A 25502-nucleotide genomic window follows, 5' to 3' on the forward strand; every position below is an offset into this window, starting at 1 on the left:
TTAAGAATTTCACCATGGTGGCACACACCTTTGAGTGGTGGCACACGTCTTTAATCCCAGCACTTGGGAGACAGAGACAGGCAGATGTCTGAGTTTGAGGCCAGCTTGGTCTCCAGGACCAAGTGTGACCAACTCACCAGAGTGAGTTCCAGGACAGCCAGGGCTACACAGAGAAACCCTGTCTTGACAGAAAAAAAAAAAAAAAAAAAAAAAAAAGAATTTCACCATGACCCAAAAATGTATAAATATCGTCCATTAGCTAAGGTTTGATAAGAAGTCATGGCTCCTTGGGTTAGCTGACGGTCCAATGTTGTCTTCTTGAATAATTATAACTTCATGGCTCAATGTTCTTATACCTAAAACACCCTTGAGAATCAGTGGAAATGTAGCACCCATTTAGACCTTAAAGACATTTTCCCTGTTTTTCACATTGCCTTTGTTTAGGCAATTGTCTTCCAAGATTTAGATTTAACATCAGAGGCATGACACTCGTCCCCTGTAGTCCTCTTACAGTGGGCTTTATAATGTGAATTAGGGAAATATTAAAGCTGACTCTGAGTAAGAAAGGAACTCAGCCAGTGACAGAAGAGATGCAGCACTTGAAGAAATGCTTTTATAGAAGGAAGCAGCCAGACTCAAGGTGCATGGAGAAATCAAACAGCAAGGCTCTGAAGCATTCCAAGGAGAACTGGGGAACAGTGGGTTAAAAGTGTGTCCATGGATCAAGTTTTTCTCCTAGCAGAACTACCTCTCTCTGGTAACCTCTATGGGCTTAGGATCTGCTAGACTTAAAGAACTCTGCTAGACATAAGGAATTCTCTGTCTATGAGAATCCATAGGCTGTTAACAGTTGCTAGGGAAGGGAGATACCTTTTCCTCAGTGGTGTTACCACTGGTAAACTGTTCCTGTTTCTATAACCACCCCACCCTTATCTTGTAAGCAGCCCCGTGAAATTTAGTAGAGCATCCAGTTAATCAATAAACAAGGCATGAAAGAAGTTGGGAAGAAAAAGTATCATCCGGAGTGGAAGGGGGCAAAATGAAAATATATACATATATGAAGATGTCATAATGAAACCAATTTTGCATAACTAAGGTATGGTACGTAAGACAAATCTCAGGAAAAACAATAGAAAATTCAACTAATTGTCACAAATTCCTTTATATCATTTACTTTGATTAATGTCAAGGCAGGTTTTCTTTCCTCCAATCTAAATAATTCATACTATCAGCAAGTCCCACATACTCAAGTTCTACTTCTGTACTGTGCATTAATTTATAAACATATTTTAATATAAATATATATTTTATAGGATAATCAGTAAATATCATATAATTTTAATCATTATCTATTAAGGTATCACTAGTGATTATTTTAACTCAGATGAAAATATCCTATATGAAACAGGAGCAAAAATGTAATACAAAAACTAGTGATTATATCCTAGGTCTCTATAAAATAATTCAATCCACCAAGGAGCTTTATAATGGATGTTTCTAGTGGCTATTATGATTTTTTGCAAACTTTAATTGCATAAGATTTTGCTTTCATGGTGTCTAGCTTGACTTAACAAGAGGGATAAGTACTACCGAACTGATGGATGAAACAGATAAACCATATTTCCAAGAAGGATCACAAGGAGAAGTAACTAATGAGAGAAAACCAGGAGACGCAGCTGAGGCAATAGACGGAGAGGAAGATCTCTCAGCCGCAAAGCATGGAGTCTCTGAGAAGCAAGGAGTGTTGTTTATAGACAACTCCTCAGAATCCAGGTAACGTCAAAAGTCTGCAAAGTTCATGCAAGATCTAGTGACTCTCAAGTAAAGCCTAAACACGAGACACAAGAGAAATAACTCATGTTTTCACAGCTCTGCAACCCTTTCTTACCAAGATAGAGACAATTTTTAAAATTACTAGGAATCAAGGTGCATTCCATCTGAAATCAGTCATGGCTCCAATTTCAAGCAGAAGGGGCTATGTTGGAATATATGCTTATACATCTCCAATGTTATCCTCCAACATCCCCCTGAAAGACTCGACACCAGAAGGAGCCAGCATGCTGAGAACACAGGACAATAGAGGACAAAAACATCACCGTTTCCAAACAAACACAAGTATCTGGAAATCCTAAGTTGAACTGAGGAAGAAGAATGTAAGATGACTATATAACGAACAAAAGGCTTTTTTACAGGGTGTAAGGGAACATTTTAACTTGGAAGATTTCTCTTCGGAAGCAGCCTGAAGGCACGGCATGCATATATCAAGACCCTACTACTCAATCAATTATATTCTTCATGATATATATACACAATACATAGGACATATGTTCAAAATCATAAATGATACAGGAAAGTAACTCTCAAGGAATTAAATCTATAAAGCATAAAACAATGACATGTTTTAAAGTAAAACTGGGTGTTAGAAAACTGCTCCTTAAGTCAGTCCTGATTAAGGATGCTTTGGATCGAAGCCAATCACATAAATTATTCCTATTGAGCAGCCCAGCTGTTGTCTATGTGGTCACTTAGCCATTGATGCCTGGCTACAGTGGTTAGATATCTCTTGGGCATCTACACGTACAACATCCAACTAGGACAGGAAAGAGTGGTGGACACACAGAGACAGCATCATGAAGAGAACAGCGCTGAGACTCTAGTTCAGGGTCTTACCACTAACATCTCACTGTAAAGCACATACTCGTGGACGACAGGGAGCAAGGCCTCTGACAGGCCAGCCATCCGCTTCTCCGTGGCCTTACAACACTGCTCAATGCAGCCGGCCATGCCTTTCAACGTGTCGACCAGCTCTTCCTCTGAGGCTGACCATAGAATATGAATAGGGCCGTATTCTTTCATTTCATCAAAATAGTCTAAAAAAGAAAAAAAAAAAGAGAAAAAAAGTGTCATTGTCAGTTTACATTTTTGAAAGATTTACGTTTTATTTGTATTTGTTTGGTTGGGTACGTGAGTGTATGCCTCATGTTCAGGTGCCCACAGAGAGCAGAAAGGGGGGTGCTGGGACCCTTGAAGCTTGATTTGCTGGCTTCTGAATCCACATCCTCTGGTCGATCAATAAAAATCTTAACTGATGAGCCATCTCTCCAGCTTCTATAAAAAAGTTTTTGAAAATCCCCATATCATAGATAGTATGAAAGGACGTTGTCTTATTCTCTCCAAGTTCTTATGTTTAGATATGAGCAAATGCTTATATTATCCTTCATTAACTAACCAGCCATTGCAGATTGTACAAGTCAGTTTTTGAAGTGCTACTAAGTATAATCAAAACTAGATGTCTATTCTATTATCCTAGCTTGGAAAATTATATTATACAACTATCCTAGCTATTTTAAAATTCCACCTATCATATAATTACATATAGATATTGTATCTAAGTATACACAGCCAAAGTTCTAAGCAAAATGTGTCTTTATTCCATTCTTTTATCTATACAAACACTTCAACGGTAATTACTACGCACTAACCTAAGCAAAACTATAGGCTTTCTTCCTTCCCTCTACAGGAATCACCATGCACACAGTGATATTCTCTTGAGTTCACCTTCTTTCCACCCAGTACAATTCACTGGAAAATATCCTGCCACTCCAAGCTACAACTAGCACCAAGTTTTCCTATGATCAAGTGAACTCCAGAAGTTAAGATTATCTCATGAAGATGTAAGTTTTAATCTGAGTTCTTAACTTCACTTTTCAGAGTAAAGTCCATCTGTATTGAAGACTAATGACCCCAAAAATAGGAAGTAAAAAATGTTAAGAGTTCTGTTCTCAATATGTGTGCACATTGATGGTTCTCATTAGGCAGTTAACTATTTACTACAGAGCCTTCTTAAAATTACACAGCTTTCAAACCATACCTACACATCAACATTTAGTAAGTGCCCTTGCTAAAATATAGGTATCAAGTATACTGTGAGGTCAGGGGCAGGTACAGCTGTAATCTCTTTAGTCTATAGCACAGAGAAACAACACAACATGCAATCAGCAGAAATTTGAAGAATAAATTTAATAAATTGGGAAACAGAAAAGAAAAGGAAACCAAGCTTTATTTTTTAAATGATCAAAATGAAATGATTTAGAATGAAAATGATCAAAAGGGCTCACAAGTTACCACTCTCAAACTAGTTTCCTGATATGGATCTGTATGCCCTGCACCGGTTAGATTTCAAAATTCCCAATGGAATCTCTAATATGTTGAATGGAATCCTGTCTCCAGCTCTGTTAAGGATGCTTAGCATCTTCTTTATTTTTTTTTTTTAGTGTTTCTCATGCAGCATAGCTTAATCATGATTTCCCCTTCCCCAATTTCTCTGATATCCTCCTGATCTTATATAATGAGAAGTCTCCGAGGTTGGGCAAGAAGGTCTTTAACGGCTTCACTCTTTGTATAGAAAGCTCAGATCTTACAGACTTGCTAAATCTGAGCTCTTGTTTTCAAAGCTTATGGGCATCTTTGTGGCTCTTAGGGGGCCAGCAGTTTCCATAGCATGCTTTGAATTGCTGCCCAGTCTAACTGGGCATAAGGAATCTGCTTCACAGAACTGGAGTCCCAGAACCTACTTAACTAATTAGCTTCCCGAGAATAAGGAAAACCGTAAGGCAGTGGTGTTGGTGCACACTTGACATTCTAGCATGTGGGAGGCTAGATGGAGTTCATATTGAGACTCCATGCAAAGAGAAAAAAGGGAGAGGCCACAAAAGGAAAAGGAAAGCAAAAAGGAGAAGGAAAGGGAGAAAGGGAGAAAGGGAGAAAGAGAGGAAGAAAGAAAGAAAGAAAGAAAAAAAGAAAGAAAGAAAGAAAGAAAGAAAGAAAGAAAGAAAGAAAGAAAGAAAGAAAGAGGGAGGGAGGGAGGGAGGGAGGGAGGGAGGGAGGGAGGGAGGGAGGGAGGGAGGAAGGGAGGAAGGGAGGGAAAATAACAACTGTAAGGAGGATCAAACCCAATCATTACACTGCATTGAGACACTACAAAGCAAAGACTGTATTACATTTAGGAAAATAATTCTGTGGTTTTAAGAAAACAAACATTTCTGTTTTATATTTAAATTATTTTTCATTATTAATTCTCTGTATGTTTATGTATGTATGTATGCTTGTATGTATGCATACAATCATGTATATGAGTGTGTTCATCCATGTGTCTGCACATGGAGGCTAGTGGTTTACCTTTGGTGTCTCTTTCTTTAGCTTTTCACCTTTTATTTTTAGGCATGTGATGCTAGAGCTCCCCTATTTCTGGTATAGGCTGACTGGCCAGGGAGCCTCTGGGATCACCCCTCTACTGCTCAGCTGTGGGGTAACAGACGCATGCCTTGGGCCCAGAATTGACACGATTCCTGGAGATTCCAACTCTATTTTTCATGGCTCCACAGCATGTACTTTAACCACTGAGCCCTCTCCTACTTCCAATCTCCCTTTTTTCCCTTCTACATGCATTTCTGTATAGATTTGGGGAGAAGCGTAGCAGATGGACTACAGTTTGTACATGGAGGTCAGAGGACACCTTCATGGAGTCGGTCTCTTTTTCTATCATATGGCTGCTAACTACATAGTATACACTAGAAATAAAATAAAATGTCCAGTTCAGTGATGAGTATAGAAAAGTTACAGATTTACAAATGAGGCGCCAGCAGAGTGACTTCTGCTTATAAGTGGGGCCTCCTCAGTACCAACAAATATTTAAAACATGTTTGCTGGCTCTCCCATCTCTTTATAATTTTGAAATTAGAAAATAAATATCAATAAGCAATTGGAGTAGAATCATTAAAGACTAAGGATTAGCATGATTGTTTTTAAAGGCAGATAGAGAACAGGAAAGACCACCATTTTTTTCAAGATGTAAGTCTTCATGACTTAACACATCCCTCTCCCAACCACCAGTAAAATATTGCAGTAAAATATTGGAATTCAATTCCTGAAATGCCATTCTTTGATTTTTTGAGAAACAATCCATGTTGAATGACACCAACTTCATAAACTAAATCTCCAGCTTAGGACTGGCACTGCAGTCATGTCATGATCGACACATAGAAGCTAGAACACCTAGAACTCCATAAAACCAAATGGAGACTGGCCATGACTACATAAGCACCATCACTAAGGACAACAGTGTGTCTATTGGATGGAACACAGAAGCTAGAGAAAGCACCTAAGGAGCTAAAGGGGTCTGCAACCTTATAGGATGAACAACAATATGAACTAACCAGTACCACCCCCCACCCAGAGCTGTGTCTATAGTTGCTTATGTAGCAGAGGATAGCCTAGTTGGCCATCAATGGGAAGAGAGGCCCTTGGTATTATGAAGACCATATGCCCCAGTACAGGGGAATGCCAGGGCCAGGAAGTGGGAGTGGGTGGGTTGGGGAGCAGGGTGTGGGAAGGGTATAGGGGGCTTTGGGGAATAGCATTTGAAATGTAAATGAAGAAAATATCTAATAAAAATGCCTTAAATAAAAAAAAGTATGTATGTGTGGGAGGGGTGTGTATGTGTGCAAGGGTATACATATGTCTCTCTGTGTGAGCGGGTGCTCAGGCATGCATGTGTAGGTGTGGGGTGGAGTCAGAAGACAACCTTGGGTGTTGTCCCTCTGGAGCTACCCACTTGGTTTTAGGAGAAGGGTCCTTCAGTGTGACATTAGGCTCAGGGATTCAAACTGACTTGTTGAACCAGGAACCCCAGCGAGCTACCTGCCTCTGTCTCTCCAGCACAGGGCATGCATACACCTGCCATGATACCCAGGTTTCTATATGGGTGATGGAGACCCGACTCAAGTCCTCCTATCTGAGAGAAGGCCAAGCACCTTACAGCCTGAGCCAACTCCTCAGTTCCTCAACCGTTGTCAATGGATGTCAGGGCATGAGACAGTTTTTGGAAGTGAAATCCGAACAGTGTCAACACACCAAAGTGCAGATGAGAAAGAGGCTGAACATCGTATGCTCAGCCTTTAATGACCTACCCCTTTCTTCCTTGTAAATCCGCTGAGATATTTTATCTATTAAGTTTATTTTCTGGCTGAAGGTTTCAATGAAGTTATTCATCTCCATGAACTCCTCCGGCCGGTTCTTCACTCCTCGCATGGAAGATGCCACTGCTCGGACTGTCTGTCCCATCCTGCTCAGCAAGCCAGGGCCTTGCTTCTTATAGGAAGACAGTTCCTAGAAGCAGAAAGTGAAATAAGTGCTGCGAGTCAAGCGGCAGCGTTCCCAGCTGCAGCAAAGCAACGACAGAGACAAAGACAACGCACTTCCATGTGTGTCTTTAAAAACGTTCACTTTTGAAACATCTGAATTTGGTGGTGGTGGGGGGGGTATCATCCTCTTACACCCCCATTCGACTGTATAATAGTTCATTTCAAAGTGCTCATGTGGACAGTGTTTCCACAGAGCGTAAATCTTTAAAACAAAACACTGGGATCAGCGATTAAGAAGATTGTAATAAGCAATCTCTATCTTTTCCATTTATTTTTATTTTATGTGCATGTGTGTGTGTTTGCCTGTATGTATGCATAGTACACAGACATGCAGTGCCCTCAGAGGTCAAAGAAGGTGTTGGGTCCCCTGAAACTAAAGTTAGAGACACTTGCCAGTGTCCTGACTCAGGTCCTCTGTAAGAATATCAAGGGTCTTAACCGTTGAGTCATCTGTGCAGTTCCCAATCTACATTTTAGCAAAGAGATTCCATATACAAATGATCCAGAGAGGATTTCTTGGGACTCACATTACTACTGATAAGAGTGGAAACCTTAATTAATTCTTCAAGTATACTAGATGATATTTACTGACAGTTTGGTGTGTTCCTGTATCTACCCGTGCCGTCTTACACACACAACTGACAATAAACCCACAATAACTTCTACTATTTTCCTTACTTTACAAAGGAAAATGGGGGCAATGGTAAGGAGAATAAGTTGTTCAAGGTCTGAGAGCAATTAAGCAATGGGGTGGGGAATCACAGCAAGCTCATTTCTGAGGTTCCATTGCTGCACAGGGCACACGCTGCTCTGCACAGGGCACACCCTGCTTCCGTCATGTTCTCATTCTAGTTTATAACCAGACTCTTAAGTCGTCTGGAGTGAGTAAGCTGGGACACCTCCTCCCCTGACTGGCTGTCTGCAGAGAGCTCTTTCAGAAGACATGCACCCAGTTATTTCATAGTTAACATGGGAGAGACAGCTACAGATTGAAAAAAAATGAAAAAGAAAACAGATATTCAGCCATGAAAATCATCCCTTGAGAAATACAGTGTGCTTAAGCAAATAAAGTTAGAGAGCAAAACACATGGGAAAGAGATAAATAGTCTGTGAATAAAAATAATTCCTGATGTGCAGGTTTATAAGCAATGCATCATTTATCCAAACATGAAATAAGCTATTGTCTGTCTTCCCACAGGTTTTCTTTCCAAAAAGTCTTATGAAAACACATTTGTGACCAAAGAGTAACCCTCACTGACCAGACAACCCACCCATCAGGGTTATACCTAAAATATTTTCTAATATTCTCAAATATTTTCTAAAACATTTCACTAGAACACTGGCAGGACACCATTGCCTGCTTTGTGAAGGTGAGAAAGAGGGAGCCTGCAGTCTGCGGTACACATGGATACTAAAGGGCCTGCTGAATTTAAAACAGAACCATTTACCTCGGCCTGTGCAGTGAGGAAAACCTTGAAATCCTCATTAAATGTTAAAGTGGGATGGTCAGCGATCCTGTTCAGAAACTTGTGCAGCGCCTTCCTGCGGGTCTCAATGAAGTCATCATTGAAACGTTCCACCATGCCTTTGACGATAAACTTTTCTGGCAATGGCTGAGACCAAAAACAAAAGCAACAACTATGTGAGAACACATGCCCATGGCAGCAGATTCAGAATGGAGGATGGAAGATGGAGAGGAGAGACAGAGACAGATACAAGGTGTATGGGGACAGAGGTCACAGAGGAGTGGTGGGGAACCACCATGTATGTATACAAATGCTCCTAGGAACCCTGCTGCTCTCTGTACCAACTTAAAAATAAAATAAAATTTATTTAAAGCATCTATCAGAAAGCTTTGAGATGGCCCAGCACCTAAAGGCACATGCTATCAATTCTGACAGCCTGAGGTTGATCTCAAGAATCCACAAGGTGGAAGGAGAGAAACGAATCCGACAAGTGGTACTCTGACCTGCGTACACGAGCTTGCTTACACACAAATAGCAATTATATTAAAACAAAACAAAAACAACCAAAAAACCCAGAATCTTGCCTATAACATGGCACACCAGGTTGCAAAAAATTCTGAAGACCAGTTGAACACCACCTCATCATTTATTATAAAAATAAGTTTAAAAGAAATCCAGGCTGGGAATATGACTTCCCAAGAAAATAATATTCCTGTTGATCAGGGTGATGACCAGAGCTCAAACTTTGGGGATACACTTGGTGGAAGGAGAATTCCCCCTCCCTCCAGTAGTTTGGGACCTTTCTTATATATGACAGCATCCTTAGGCTACCTCCACAATAAACAAACGAGTAAGTACAATATATTTAAAAACATAAAACTAGTCAGGAAAAATAAAATATCATTCCGTGTTATAATAATTTAAAAAGCTACAGTTAAATCAAAGAGTTTAGAAATAAATGTTCCTAAGTAAAAATCATTGGATTTAAAAGTATTATGTTTGGTACTATGTTTTAGACACTCTAAAATACTCAAGAAAACACAATGGCTATATTACAAACAACAAGCTCCACAAACCCTTATAAACTCACGGGAATAATGAGAGTGGGGTGTGCTTCTTCAAGTTTGCCCTTCAACCACAGGAAATCTTGATAACGTCGCCTGACTTCAAATTCACTGGAATCAAACTCCCCACGAGATGTCTGAGAGAAGAAGGAAAACATAGCAGCCCGTGCAGTGGAAGACAGAAGACATTTGCCTAATTCTATTTTAGATATTATGAAAAAAAAATAGGTCTCTAAGAAAACTTGAATCTTAATTATTCAGTGTTTGTCAGCCTGTATTTTCTTTTTCCAGTCATCTATTCATGCAGCAGATGAAATTAAGCGAACTTTCCGGTTTTTTTTTTTTTTTTTTTTTTTTTTTTCCCACAAAGAAAGCAAACACCATGCTTAAATCTAAAGTCGAAACTGAAAAATCTGTCTTCCAACAGCCATCTGGCTCCCGCAGGCTTTTGAGTACTATTGCTCTGGCGTGGCTTTTCTCGCTTAGAAAGTGTGCTCTGAATGTAGGTTTCAAACATTATTCTTTTCTTGACATGATTAGAATTCAGAATTTGAGGAAAGTTCTATTTTTAAAAATCTGGAAAATAACCTGAATATAACTGAGAAGACTGTTTTCTTGGAACGTGTTCAAGTGAGCTGCTTTCACTAAAATCTGCTGTTGGTATGTAAAAATTCCAACATTTTTTTTTGGAGTGATTTTGCCACTTTTTCCAAAAGAATATAATTAATGGATATTTAATGTAAAAATCTTTTATTCCTGTTATTTCTCAGGGGGAGGGTTTTATTTTATTTTATTTTATTTTGAGCTCTATGCTTAAAGTCTTAAAATTTTAGCAAATATATTAGGTCCGCTCTTCCTGGCGAACCAAAAATCTGTGCCAACTCATGTGGCAAGGCCATGGGTTCCATATCGACCTCACAGTTACTGCTTAAACCACAGGCCAAAAGAAAAGTAGCACTCCTCGAATTCATCTATGACATCTCCTGAGAAAATAACCACTTAACTGGATTTTTTGCATGCTAAAAATTATATACTGTAATATTTAGGTTGAGATTTTCCTGCAGGAGTGAAGATGGAATAAAATAAAAAATATTGCAAACATAGCTCCCATCCCAGAAAATAACAACTACCGACATGGGCGAACCACTTGAAAATTAAGCTGTCACAGGGTACAGTTTTAATGGCTTAGAAATTGCTAAGAAGCTTGTGGAATTACACCACCCTACAGAGTTGATATTTACAATATCATACAGTTTATCTTAGTAAACGTTCTCTTTGCAGTTGGAAAAGGTGGGGGTTCATCAGCTGCAGCAGCCTAGGGATCTAAATGTTCACAAAACACTTCAAAAATGTAGTCATTTTGCAAAATGACACATGATATGGAAACAGTAAGAACAGAAGATCTACATCCAGTAAAAACATGTTGAACAATATATATACACACTGACTGATATGTGGATGTACGTATGCATATGCATCACTCTTGCATATACACACACAAATCATCAGTTAGTCACTCTCTATCGGACGGAGCACCAGGCACTACAAACAGGTTCATGAACCACTTCCACAGCAATAAACTGGTATGACCATGAACACCAATGAAGCTTTCGAGCAATGGTCAGCGAGAATGTGATTCAGCTGTGTACGTTCTCAGTCACTTCCAAGTTTTTTTTTTTTCTTTTTTGGTTTTTTTCAAGACAGGGTTTCTCTGTATATCCCTGGCTATCCTGGAACTCATTTTGTAGACCAGGCAGGCCTTGAACTCAGAAATCTGCCTGCCTCTGCCTCCCGAGTGCTGGGATTAATGGAGTGCACCACCACGCCCCGCTCCAAGTCTTTAGTAAACACAAAGCAATCTGTTGAAAATGCCAGCATGAAGATGCCAAACCGAATCAAAGAATCAGTTAATTCTGTCCTCCTCACTCTGTCACTGGTTTAAAGGGATTTTTTGGCATATAACAACAATTGAAGACAATAGAAAATGAGTTCAAATCTAAGAATATTCTTTCTTTCTACTTCAGGACCTTATACTCCTCCTGCGTGGGATACAAATAGCAAAGCAGATAGAGTCACTTCAGCTTAGAGAATGAGTAATTTCCCTACAGTAGACTTTGGAATCACCATCCCACATAGAGTAGTCATATTTGGTCACTTATAGCCATATGATGAACTGAATTTGATGACAGAGCCTGACAGAAAGAACGCCTGTTCTAAAGTATGTGCTTCAAGTATCAATAATGCTTCTAACTGGAATGCAAGTGTCTATGGGAGCATTTGCATATGCAAATGTATTTATATATGCATTTGCTCATCAAATGCAGGTATGCTAAGCTCAGAAGATTTACAAAACTGCTTTTGGGATAAATGAATCTTAATAATCAATTCATTAGTAGAGGACAACAGCTACTGCCTGCATACTAGCTGGCAGTATATATGCTCCGCGATGATAATATGGGAGAAAAGACCTTCTCTTAGATGTATTTCCACAATTCCTAAAGGAACGTAATCTCTATGTGCCCAAAGGGCAAAGCAGTTTGTCCAAGCAATCAACTCAGAACTTTATAAAAGAACTGACGGAAGGATTTTGGGCCCAGAGAGGGATAGAAACTCCACAGGGATACCAACAGAGTCAACTACCCTGGACCACTGGTGCTCTCAGAGACTGAACTACCAATCAAAGAGCACACATGGGCTAGACTGAGGACCTCCACACATATGTAGCAGATGTGCAGCTTGGTCTTCATGTGGGTCCTGAACAACTGGAGTGGGAGATATCCCAAAAGCTGTTGCATGTCTATGGGAAATGTTCTTTTAGCTGGACTGCCTTGTCTGGCTTCAGTGGGAAAGGATGCACCCAGACCCACAGAGACTTGACGTGCCAGGGTAGAGAGATACCAGGGATGGGCCACCCTCTCAGAGAAGAAGGAGAGGGAAATCAGGATGAGGGTGGGAGGAGATGACTCAGAGGAGGGCAATGAGCAGTATGTAGAGTAAGTTAAGAAAAAGAATGTCAGGCTCAGTAACAAAGGTCCTTTTCTCATGAAACAGATGTTTGAATGTGGGAGTCCTGGGGCTCACCCTTCTATAGCTGGATTACTGTTAAATGATTCCAAGCTAGGGTAATTGGTGTGTACAGGTGACTACACACACACACACACACACACACACACACACACACACACATACATATATATAGTCTACATCTTTATAGACCTCAGTATGCATGAATGGCAATATTATAAAGCTGAAACTGGAGCTGAGGATGAATTTCAATTCATGTCTAGCTTGCATGAGATATGATACTCAGCATTGCACAGACCAGGTAGGCTTGGGCACACAAGTCATCGCAGCACTCAAGAAGTGCACACAATAGGCTCATATGTTCAACTCATCCTAGCTGGCTAGTGATTTCATGGCCAGCCTGGGCTAGAGATTCTATATAAAATCAAGCAAGGCTTTCTCAGAGAAGCCATCCATACATGTCCCATGTTTGTGACAAGTTTGTTTCTTCCTTCATACAATTTAAAATTAAGCAAGTATTCAGTAATTAACATCATTGTATTCTCCATCATCATCTATATTTTGAAAGCAGAAATCTCTGTCCATCAAGTGTGGCCTGGCCAGAGATAGAGTCTTGAGTATGTAGGAATCTGAACAACACTAGCACTCACAAAAAAAAAAATACTTTATAGAACAAATCCTTGCATGATTGATAATAAGCAAACAACAAATAATTTTGATATATATCCTATATATAGTAGATGTTTATAGAATTATATATGTAATGTATATTACTGCATATGTGTACAGTTTAAATACTAGGATAAAAGTAATAATAGAAAAGGTCACTTAGTTTATAATAATGTACAGGACAAATTGCCACATCCATACGCAGGCAGGTAAAACTGTAATGGAAAAAGACGTATGGAAGGAAACAGTTTATGCTTAAGTGCGGCTCTGCTGATGACTATGCTGTACAACTGTTGCAGAGTTCCTGAGTTTCATTTTATGATGGAAGAAAATGAGAACAAGTAATAATGTGAACAATCTTAAATTGTTTCCAGGTATGTAGAATGTGTTTAAAGCATTGCCACTAAGTGTAGTCACCACTGATGTCAGCTGGTTAAGAAAACATTCCAATGTCATTGTCATTCATCAGTGTAAACTGTGGTACACACAGTGTGCACTCAGAGTCCCCCCACTGATGCCACCTAATGGCATCCTTATCATCACTACTATAAAAGCGGCCCATTTAACTAGGATGGAGGAAGACAGTAAGATGCTTAAGCAGGAAAAGACCCCTGCCACCAACTCACACAACCTGAGTGCAATCCCCGGACTCACATGGAAGAAGGAAAGGAACACTACCACAAGTTGCCCTCTAACGTCCACATGTGCGGTGGCAACACGTGCACACACACTCATGCCCACCCACCTTAAATTAACTTAAATGAAGTAGATTAAAATATAATGTCAATATGGATGATTCACGGTATGTCACTGATCAAAATCAGATCTCATGGGCATTTCAAAAACCAGTATCTCTGAGGAGTCAAATGATGGGGAAATAACTGTTTCAGAGATCGGGTGAAGGCAGGCACTTAGATGAGGACCCGCAGGAGCCTTGGGTCTGCTCTGTACAGTATTCTTATAATAATCTACTCAGGTTTCTATAAAAGTGTTCAAAGTTACTGCTGTCACCTTATTTAAAAATTAAAAAACTGATTAAAAAAGAGGTTGATTAAAATGCCCAAGACACATAGCAAGAAAAGAAATCTCTACTCAACTCTACGATCTCTTGCTGAAACCCCTCTCGATACCACAAAAATACAAAGACTTCATTCACTCATTCAAGAAAATGATTAGATTTTTAATTAAGTGGATCCCAAGAATTGTATTTGGAAAAACCTTCCTTGAGGGGCTGGAGAGATGGCTCAGCATCTTAACTTCTTCCAGAGGATCCGGGTTCAATTCTTAGCCCCTGCATGGAAGCTCACAACCCAGGATCAAATACCCTCACAGACATATACATAGACAAACCATGACTGTACATGAAAATAAAACACACACACACACACACACACACACACACACACACACACACACTTTCCTTAAGAAGCTCAGACTCCCTTTGGATAAATACAAATCCAGTCCACATGCACTTTTCTACTTACTAGTGGGTAGATGGCAGTTACTGACCACTTACTACCAATGGCTAAATGTTTTACATTGACTGCTTCACTTAGTCGATTCTCAATGCAAGGCTAGCTCTGAGTTACAGAATCAGCTAGCATCTACTAAAGATGGACTATGTGGCTTAGAATTGATACATTTTCAGTTTCATTTCTGTAACAACCTGATGCTTTATGTTCCTGAAGGGTTCCTTTGAAAGAACAGAGGAATGCTGGGAGGCAGTGAGCAGCCAGAGAAGCCTTCTTAGGCAGTGCAGACCTTGCATTTTGAAAAATAAATAGCACTCATTCCATCTTAGGAGATGGAGACGTCAGACAGATGGAAATGCATATTCGGATTCATGAGATCAAGAGGTAACTTTAATAATCAAGAGCATAGAAACAGCTCTACCTGAACAGGCAAGGGGCTCAAGGGTAGAATCGATGAGTCTTGTGGGCAGAGCTGGCCCTGACCTGAGCTCACTTGACCTGGCTCAGAGGGACTGATTGCACTTTGCACTGGAGGAAGTGAGGAGCCAAGGAAAGAGATTCCATATACACACCTTCAGGAACACAGAGCCATAGTATGGCAACTGTGCCAAAAGACGGGACTGCAGTGGCACAGTCCAGAACCCTCTCATCTGAAGAGATGCTCTCTAGCAATAGAGAGTGACACTGGTGATGGGTGAACCTTCCTAAAACAAGACATTTAACTTGCAGAGAGAAATTACTCCTAAAAAAGTGGACTTAATGAAACAGAGTATTTTTAGTTTTGTTTTCTCTGACATTAGCTTTCTCTGTGAAAAGAATGACAAACTTGGTTTCCACATCAGTTTTGTATTGTTGAACAAGTATTCCGAAGGCACACTACAGTGGCAGCAGTTTGCTTCTATCTGAGAAACAAACAGTGTTATACTTTGTAATCCTCAGAAAAACTATCAGTATAAAATGTTGCTCTGTCCTGGTTTTAGTGATTTGTTCTCTGTATTAGGAACACAGGACTCTTCTTGTCCAAAGGAATTAATCTAATTATTTACTTATTTGGAGTGTTTCTTTTGAGATAGTGTCTCACAAAGCCCAGACTCACCTTGAACTCTGCATTGCCAGGGTGGCCTTAAACTAGAGTTTTGTCTGACTTAGCCTCCAAGTGCTAGGATATAAAGAATGGCCCACCACACCAGGCTAGTTGTCATTTTTATATAAAAACCTGTATCTTTTTATTCTTAGCAAGTCAACTAAAAAAGGCCACTTTATAAAGTCAATCTAAATATCAAATTTCATAGGAACCAAGTAAAGTTATGTCAGACAAAATCTCCTACCCCAAATGGCTTTCATAAAAAAAGTCAATGGACAAGATTCTGTGATACTGAACTGTCTGATCAAGAAGTGTTTCCAGAAGCTCAAAGAGCACATGGCTTTCTGCTCACTCAGGAGTTACCTTGGTTACGATCCTGTAAGTGATGAAAGTTTCAATTGTAGTGACATGGCTCTCAGGTGCATCAACTGTAATGAAGAGATCCTTTAAATCTGGTCCATCTTCAAACTTGATCTGGTTTATCATCGACAAAGGGGATGTTGGCATCATCGGGCTAAATGAGTTCATGTCCATCAGGGAGGCATCCTAAGGAACAAAGCACTTATAAAGTTAACATCAGACACTGGGGAGATTGCTCAGTTGGGAAGGGGTTTGCTGCACAGCATAAGGCTGTGAGTTCAGATCCCCAGGAACCACATAAAAACCAGGTGTGGTGGTGCATATCTGTAATCTCAGGACCAGGGAGGCAGACACACAGTTGATTCTCTGGGCTTACTGGCCAGCCATACTATCTGAAATGATTGATTCCAAGTTCAGTGAAGCATTTTTGACCTCTGACCCCCATGTGAAAGCACATGCACACATATAATGCACAATCTTTCATATATATATATATATACATACACATATATATGCACAAAAATATATAACCCACACACTCATACAAAAATGACTTAAGAAGCAGTAACAATTTTTTAGATATTTTCTTTATTTACATTTCAAATGTTATCCCCTTTTCTAGTTTCCCCTCTGAAAATCCCCTACCCCCTCCCCCTCCCCCTGATCCCCAACCCACCCATTCCCCATTCTTGGTCCTGGCATTCCCCTATACTGGGGCCTAGAGCCTTCACAGAGCCAAGGGCCTCTCCTCCCATTGATGACTGACTAGGCCATCCTCTGCTACATATATAGCTAGAGTCACAAGTTCCACCATGTGTTTTCTTTGATTGGTGGTATAGTTCCAAGGAGCTCTGGGGTTACTGGTTAGTTCATATTGATTTCCTCCTATGGGGCTTCAGTTCCCTTCAGCTCCCTGGATATTTCTCTGGCTTCTTCATTGGGCTCCTTCAGTAACAATTCTTGATTTCTGAGATGTTATTAATATTAACAAAATATGGCAAAACCAAAAAGCACTTCTGGACTCGAAGTTGGATCTGTTTGGTAAGTAGTTTTATATGGATACTAAACATTTATTTTCATAATTGCTCATACATTCTACCTTAATAAAGATGAAAAATGCCTTAAGCTTTCAAGAATTCCTTTGCTTTGAATATCTGCATTCTCAAACATTCAATACAGTATTACTAAAACACAAATTGAACCTTACTCCTGAATGTAATAGTATTAAGAAACAGGATTGAGTTATGAAGCTAAAGTCTTAATAATTAGCTTTGGCAATGCTATCGTGAGACTGGCAGGGAGGGCACTAACTAACCATTTTTCTACTTTGTTTTCACCTGTGAGGAAATAGAAAATATAAAATTAAAATAAAACAAAACACAACCACAGAAGCAGAGTAGTCCTGCCAAAGTACCAAACATGCCAGGCATGATTTGAGTCAAGTAATAAAGGGCTCACATTTTATGGTTAATCGGGTACACAAAAATAAAGAAACAAGAAATTCCCTGAAATGAAAGTTTAATTAGATAGATAATTTTCACCTCTATGATAGGATAAAATAAATTGTACCTAGATGACAGGTTTCTATTCCTGCACAAACATCATGGCCAAGAAGCAAGTTGGGGAGGAAAGGGTTTATTCAGCTTACACTTCCACATTGCTGTTCATCACCAAAGGAAGTTAGGACTGTAACTCAAGCAGGGCAGGAAGCAGGAGCTGATATAGAGGCCATGGAGGGATGTTACTTATTGGTTTGCTTCCCCTGGCTTGCTCAGCCTGCTTTCTTATAGAACCCAAGACTCCCAGGCCAGGGATGGCACCACCCACAATGGGCTAGGCCCTCCACCCCGCCTTGATCACTAATTGAGAAAATGTCTTACAGCTGGATCTCGTGGAAGCATTTCCTTAACTGAGGCTCCTTTCTCTGTGATAACTCCAGCCTGTGTCAATTTGACACACAAAACCAGCCAGTGCAAAAATAAAATGATCCAAAATAATGCTCTGTATGTTTTTAACATCTATTTTTATTTTAATCATATATATATATATATATATATATATATATGTATGTATGTATGTATGTATGTATACACACACACACACACACACACACACACACACATATACATATACAGAAGTGTGTGTGTGTATTTTCCAGCTCATCAATGTTAGATGGCTAAATAGATAATTTTAAAGTTCACAACAATGACAAAAAGAAGATAATTGTCTAAAAATAAAATATGGGATGCTACACAACAGAACCCTAAGAAACCATGAAGAGAATTCAGAGCTCCCAAGCCAACATTCCATCGGTATATACAAAAATTTCGCTCACAAACCATCCCATGGAAACAGCAATTTCCTAAACTGGGGAGGTTTAATTGGTTAGGCCAGTGTCCTGGAGATTTCCCTGACACTGCATGTAATTCTGAGCTCCAGCTTTCCTTGTGCCCAACGGCTCTGCTCACCACAGCCCACTTCTTCTACCTACTAAGTAATTTTGTGTTCTATTTTCTCCACTGCAAAAGCAGCCTTTTGTAGCGTGGGAAGGATCTGGGCTGGCTTATGAAGGCTCACAATTCTGAGGCATGCAGCGCAGTGTCATAAAAATATGCTCCCATATCCAGCAAAGGGAGAAAATTACAGGCTGAATATTTAGCAGCATGGATGATTTCTGTAGACGGATTTAAATTACCGTGAATCACTCAAAAAACACTCTTAAAACCTCAATAAAACCAACTATCCAACGTGGTTTAGATTTGTTCTCTCCCACAAAGAGAAAAGAAAATATGGTGACATTACTTAAAAATGTACCTTGATATAAATAACTGAAAGGAATGAGATACAGAGAAGCAATTAAGCCATTTAACCTTTTGTGGTTGGTGGGTTTGAAAAATGAATCCTTAACATATGTTTTCTTCTAACAAAGGATTCATCTCCACCTTCTCTTTCCCCTTCCCTCTTCCTCTTCCTTGTCTCCCAATGTGGAAACCTATAGTTATTCAAGACTACCTTAATCCCTTAAGCATTGAAAAAACATCTTTTTGATCCCCCCCCCCACACACACACACATGATAGCAGAGGGGAAATGATCTGTGTGACAAGTCTGTACTTGAATTATATTTAATACTCTTTTCACTGCCAATTCAATGAAAACACATACCCAAGACCAAGAAAACCAAGATCTGAATATACAATAAAGAAGAAAGCCAAATACATTGCAGAAATTCATTGTGTTCTATATTTACTCCAAAGCAACAGTCCACTGTTAAAGAAAACATTCAAGCGACTTCTGAAATCAATGTCACAAATGGCAAAATCATCTACAAATAAAACGCGTGTTTCCCTGTTGTTATTCTTGGTTCAATAACTGTTTTCTGCTATCAGTTCAACGGTGCCCTCCCACCTAAACCCCCAAATTCTCTAAACTCCTAGGTTGAAGGTCTTTGTGTGCCTCTGTGTGTTCATGCATGCTCACATATGTGTGGATGCACTTATGTGGGGGTGCCGATGTGTTTGAGGGTGTGACTATGTAGAGAGCAGAGGAGAGTAAGTGTCATCCCTCAGGAGCTGTCTACCTCATTTTAGATATCTCTGTTTGTCTCAGAGGTCCCCAAAGGGGGTGGTTTAATAGGGAGTGCCAGGGGCCTAGGTATCTACCTGTCTCTATCTCCCTAGCTCTATGCATGTAACCAAGCCTGGATTTTTGTTTGTTTCTTTTCATCTTGGTTTTGGTTATGGTTTGTTTGGTTTGTTTTTGTTGTTGTTGTTGTTTGGTTGGGTTTTGTTTATTTGGGGTGTTTGTTTGTTTGTTTAGGGGAATCAAACTAAGATCCATGCACTTTAACACCTTACCTATCTCAGTATCCCTGACAAGGCCTTTAAAGACCTGTTTAAATGTGTTCATTTGGCCTCAAGCCCCTGCAGTGATCCTGTAGATTTGAGTCCAGATACCAGTACCCACATTAGGTGGCTCACAACTGCCTGTAACTCTAGCTCCAGTGAAAACCAAAAGCTCTGATTTCCATGGGAAACCACCCCACCCCCACCCCACATCCCCCATCCCCCCAACACCTCCTACCCCTCCATACACAGAAGAGCCCACACACAATTACAATAGGAAAAATAAATCATTAGTTCATTAAAGTGACACCTAATTTAATATAACTGGTATTCTTGTAAAAGGTATTTTGTAAAATGGGGAAAAGCAGATAGAAAGAAAGAGAGAAAGAGAGAAAGAGAGAAAGAGAGAAAGAGAGAAAGAGAGAGAGAAAGAGAGAAAGAGAGAAAGAGAGAAAGAGAGAAAGAGAGAAAGAGAGAGAGAGAGAGAGAAAGAGAGAAAGAGAGAAAGAAAGAAAGAAAGAAAGAAAGAAAGAAAGAAAGAAAGAAAGAAAGAAAGGAAGAAAGAAAGAAAGGAAGAAAGGAAGGAAGGAAGGAAAAAGCTATAGAAAAAGCCGAGGTGAGGAGCATGGGATAGGCTCTTCACTTACTGGCCTCAATCTCTAGGAAATGCACCATTATCTTTTGTCCGCATCCCCAGTCTGTACATCATTTGTTACAACAGCGCTAACAAACTAATACAATGTTTCCACTTTTACCTTTGTACATAGTAAACACTGGAGGATGGAGGCAAGCATGGAAGGAAGATACATGATGAAGTTGCTTGCTCTGTTTTTATTTGTTTGTTTGTTTTTTAATTTTTTCATAGGTTAATCCCCAACTCTGATTGGGTTCCCAGGCCAGGCCCCTGTCTCTCTCCTAGTTTCTAAATTCTACAAGTGAAATAAATGAAACCTACAACTGAAATTTAAAATCCAGGAGGGCTTGTCAGTAATTGAATGTTCAGAAGATAAAATACCAAAGATGAGACATGACCTCTCTGGTGGCGAGGGGGTTGGTGTCCTTTCTTAATAGCCCTTACTAACAAGCTACTCTGGATCACTCATGAATATAACATGAATACTCTGATAATGCTAAATTGCATCTACCATCTGTGCCCAAACAGCGATTTTCTTTTTACAAGTAGATGGGGAAGAGAAATCAATGTGAGAAGTGTGATAAATCAAAATACTGGCATGAAAGGGCCATGCGAATGAAAATGCTGAGGCACGAGAAACAGGAGCACCAAGAGACATCTGGCTAAAAGACAAACAAAAACAAAAACAAAAAACAAAAAACAAAAAAACACGCAACGTCAAGTGCGTCAAGTGGAAGGAGTTGGAGAAGCTGGGACTTGAAGAAGCTTTTGTAAAGAAGGACACTCATCTTGATAGATCTAAATTTAGACTTGCCAGCTGTGTTTTGATTTACAAATCCTTCCAATCTGCCTGCTTATAATAATAATAATAAAAATAAATGAGACAGACCCGAGAAGAGCGCCGGAGACGTGATCGGAGGAAACGCTAGCACGGCCATTCTCTATAGCGGAGCACACAACATCCTAATCTTGTTTGACATCATTTTTATTTCTCGGTAGTGTATACATCCTCGTATGCATATACCTCACTTCATTCCTCGGTTTCTTTTATCTGTTAATTTCTTAACAGTGCTGTGGTGGATATGCCTGCATTTCCTGGGGCTTTGTACTCTACAGTAACATTCTGAACAAAGACATTTGTGCATAATTTTTACTTGACATGATTTTTGGGCGGAGGGGGGGGGGGCATGCTATAATTACAGCATGCTTTGTCTCTACCCAAGCTCACGCAGAGATTTAATTAGCAGTGTAATGATAATGAAAAGCAGTAAGATCCTGCGTTTTCTGAAGTTTAATTTCTCCTTTGCAGTCTTTGAGAAAGGTTCTGTATGACCTGGGACTACACAATAGGGCAGCCATGAACATACCTACTCTTTTAACAATATTGCGGTTTTTTTTTGTTTTTTGTTTGTTTGTTTGTTTTGGTTTTTTGAGACAGGGTTTCTCTGTATAGCCCTGGCTGTCCTGGAACTCACTTTGTAGACCAGGCTGGCCTCGAACTCAGAAATCCGCCTGCCTCTGCCTCCCGAGTGCTGGGATTAAAGGCGAGCGCCAACGCGCCTGGCTAACAATATTGTTAAAAAGAGTTGTGGTATGGGGCCACACACTGCAGCCCATGGGTGGAGGTCAAGGAACAACTTTCAGGGGTTGGTTCTCTCTGACCATCAGACTTCAACAGCAAAGTCTTTAATCCATTGAGCTAACTCATTAGGCCACACACTGCCCTATCGGGAGATTTCCCATTCTCACAGGGCTCCTCCGGTTCTTTGGGGAGCAGGGTGACAGATGAGACTCAGCTCTTTGCCTACTGCATTTGATTGCCACATGCCAGCTCTGTCCTTCCATCTACATCACCAACTGAAGTATAAAGAAGCCTTCACTAGATGAAGCTTCCTGATCTTAGAATAATAGCCAGCTACTACATCAATTTTTTTTTCTTTATAAATTGGCCAATGTCAAATATTATATTATAGCTGCACAAAAAAAGCTTCTGACATAGGACATTAAAAGGAAAAGGAAAAAAAAAAAACTCTGTCCACTCAGGAAAAGGCTAATAACCTCAAGGTTCAACCAGGGTTGTGAACTTGGTCAAGTTATTTGTCTTTTCTGACCTTCCATTTGTCAGATGTAAACTCTCAGAAAAGTCATATTTTACCTTGAATCACTGAGGGGCAGAGAGGAGAAAATAATAAATAAACAATAAATGTGACGTGTGGGTGTTATATGTATTATCTGTGTCCCCAACAGACCAAACAGTAAATATTTGGAGGTTCTTAGGCTATCTGTTCTCTGTTTAAAACTTTCTACTTGGCCAATATAATGTGAAATTGGTTACAGTATATAATTGACCATGTGAACTTTTGCTCTAATAAAACTTTACTTACAAAAATACGTCCAAGCATATCTACCCCTGTTTATTTTATAAACACTATAGATAGATATCTACCTGATAGGTAAACTGTGTATGTTTCAAATGCAACGGAATGTTCTATTAGATCCATATTTATTTTTCACTTTTTGTAGTGATGAGATTGAACCCATGGCATGATTTAGGTAGACAAATGCTCAGCCACCTAGCTATATCCTCAGCACAAAACTCATCCTAAAAGTTAAAAAAGGTACATTTGAGTATAATAAAGGTAGAGTCAGGATTAAGGAAAAATTATCTACTAGTTTGCTTTGTGGTATTCTCATGAAATTTACCGACACGAGTTAGGATTTTGTTTTTTTAATGACTGGCATCCACATGTGTGCCCCAATAACAGATACTGCTTTGTTGTTTCAAAGTTAGTTACACCAGGAAGGCTAAGTCTGCACACGATAACAAGCCTTCTAAAGCAGCCGTTTAAAAGCCAGTCTGGGGTATTGGATGCATACAGGAAACATCAGCCAACTTTCCAATTGTGGATATGGTGATGACTAACTGGAAACAGAATAAGCCAGGAAAAATACTCTAACTAGATCTTCTAAAGAGGCTGGCAGTAAGACTCCTACAGACACACAATGCTGCACACTCGACTGGGACATGTAGGCAGAACTGTTTTTAGCAAGCCCACAGGCTGGGCTCTTAAGTCATAGGTAAGTGGATCTTACAACATATTGAACTAAAACCAGTCCCTTAAACAAAGATGTAGCTAGATAGACATTTCCAGGCAAAGGGCCTAGAAAGACTTTCTGGGAAGACTTAATATATTCTTATCACATACTAGAAAAGTCAACAGACAATTCAAATAGACACATTCAATATTTAAAAACTCCCTCAAAAAAAAAAGGAATTATGCATGAGGTACAGAATTTAGGATACATTTATAGATTTTTTTTAGTATCTTTCTCAATAATAATTAAGAAATATATGTTGTACTTATTCCAAATTAAAAGTATACTACATCCTATATTTTATCACCACATGGAAAGCTTTGCTATATATCCCATACTGAGCTAAGTAGTCACAATTCATATCTCCACCTAGACGATCAATAGATTGTCACAACAGCCACTCTCTAAAACAAGCCTAGGCTCCAGAAAGACAAAAAGATGCTTGTACAATGCAGGTCTCCTCACAAATCTAAAGTAGATGACAGTACAAGACATAGCAGCCACCTTAACCTCTGTGGGGGCACACTGAGTCTCCTAAGCAGGAGCAGTATTTGTGTGCATTATTTTGCTTAATTCACTCAACAGCCCAATGCAGGTAAGTGATTTAACTGCTATCCAGATTTTAAGTTGCATTGGAATACCAAAATTTACAGAGCTAACATATGACCATTGTCACTACAAATAAATAAATAAATAAATAAATAAATAAATCACCTACTGTTTTATTTCATGTAATGAATGTTCACCAAATACCTATTATGAGACTCTATGTCTGGCATTGGGCTCAAGATGCAAGCAGGCTCAGTACTGGGATCAGTTCTGCTCTCATGGAGCTTGTATATTAGCTGGGTAGGTGGGAAGGAAGTAATACGTTTATTTATAAACAATAAGTAAACCCTAGAAAAACAAGAGCATTTGCCTCTGAGGCAATGGCAAATTTCGTTGGAGTTCTTGTTGTTTTTGTTTGTTTGTTTGTTTGTTTGTTGTTTTAAAATTAGATACCGTTGCATGCAACTTTATTTCTGGCCCTTGGATAGCTGAGGCAGGAGGATGGCATGCGAGTTTGAGGTACAACTCAATTACTTAGCCACACTCCGTCTATAAATACCAGAAAACAAAAGAAAGCCAAAAAACAAACAACAGCAAAAACCGAAGTGAGTTTCAATGAAGAAAGGAGTAGGTTTAGTGAATCATGAGCCTTGCTGGGAAAAGGGGTGAGAGAGCAGGAAGGAAGAGTGCTGTAAAACTGCCTTGAAAGGGGAGGGCTCTTTAAGGCTCTGCTAAGGAGACACTCACAAGTCACTGTTAAACCTCGAGGACAGAGAAGTACAGTAAGTGATCAACTAATCCAAGGCAGGAAAGAGGAAAATGCTGAAGGTACAGACAGGAGATCAAGGGATGGATAATGGGCTTTGATGAAAGAATGATCAACACAGTTGAAAATGTACTAAGTTGGTTAGACTTTTAGGTATTCATGTCTTTGTGTGATAGGTAGGTCCTTGTGAGAGGGGAGGACTCCAGAATGAATAGTCCTTGAAATCAAACAGCCAGGTGTTTGTCACATAGCAGGACCCTGATGAGCAGCTGT

General features: G+C 39.6%; 1 protein-coding gene across 2 annotated transcripts in view; it reads right to left on the minus strand.

Annotated features, from left to right (window-relative positions):
• The window catches only part of Snx7 (sorting nexin 7), an 87440-nt gene that overhangs the window by 48673 nt on the left and 13265 nt on the right, over positions 1-25502 (minus strand). For both annotated transcript variants that reach the window (NM_001190156.1, NM_029655.3), the window contains exons 2-6: positions 16345-16527; positions 9759-9869; positions 8651-8815; positions 6969-7167; positions 2671-2870 (exon numbers count right to left, since the gene is read on the minus strand). In NM_001190156.1, coding sequence (NP_001177085.1) covers positions 2671-2870; positions 6969-7167; positions 8651-8815; positions 9759-9869; positions 16345-16527 — 858 coding nt within the window. The remainder of the gene's footprint in view (positions 1-2670; positions 2871-6968; positions 7168-8650; positions 8816-9758; positions 9870-16344; positions 16528-25502) is intronic.

This window comes from Mus musculus, chromosome 3 (genome assembly GCF_000001635.26).
Source record: "Mus musculus strain C57BL/6J chromosome 3, GRCm38.p6 C57BL/6J".
NCBI classification, from domain to species: Eukaryota; Metazoa; Chordata; class Mammalia; order Rodentia; family Muridae; genus Mus; species Mus musculus.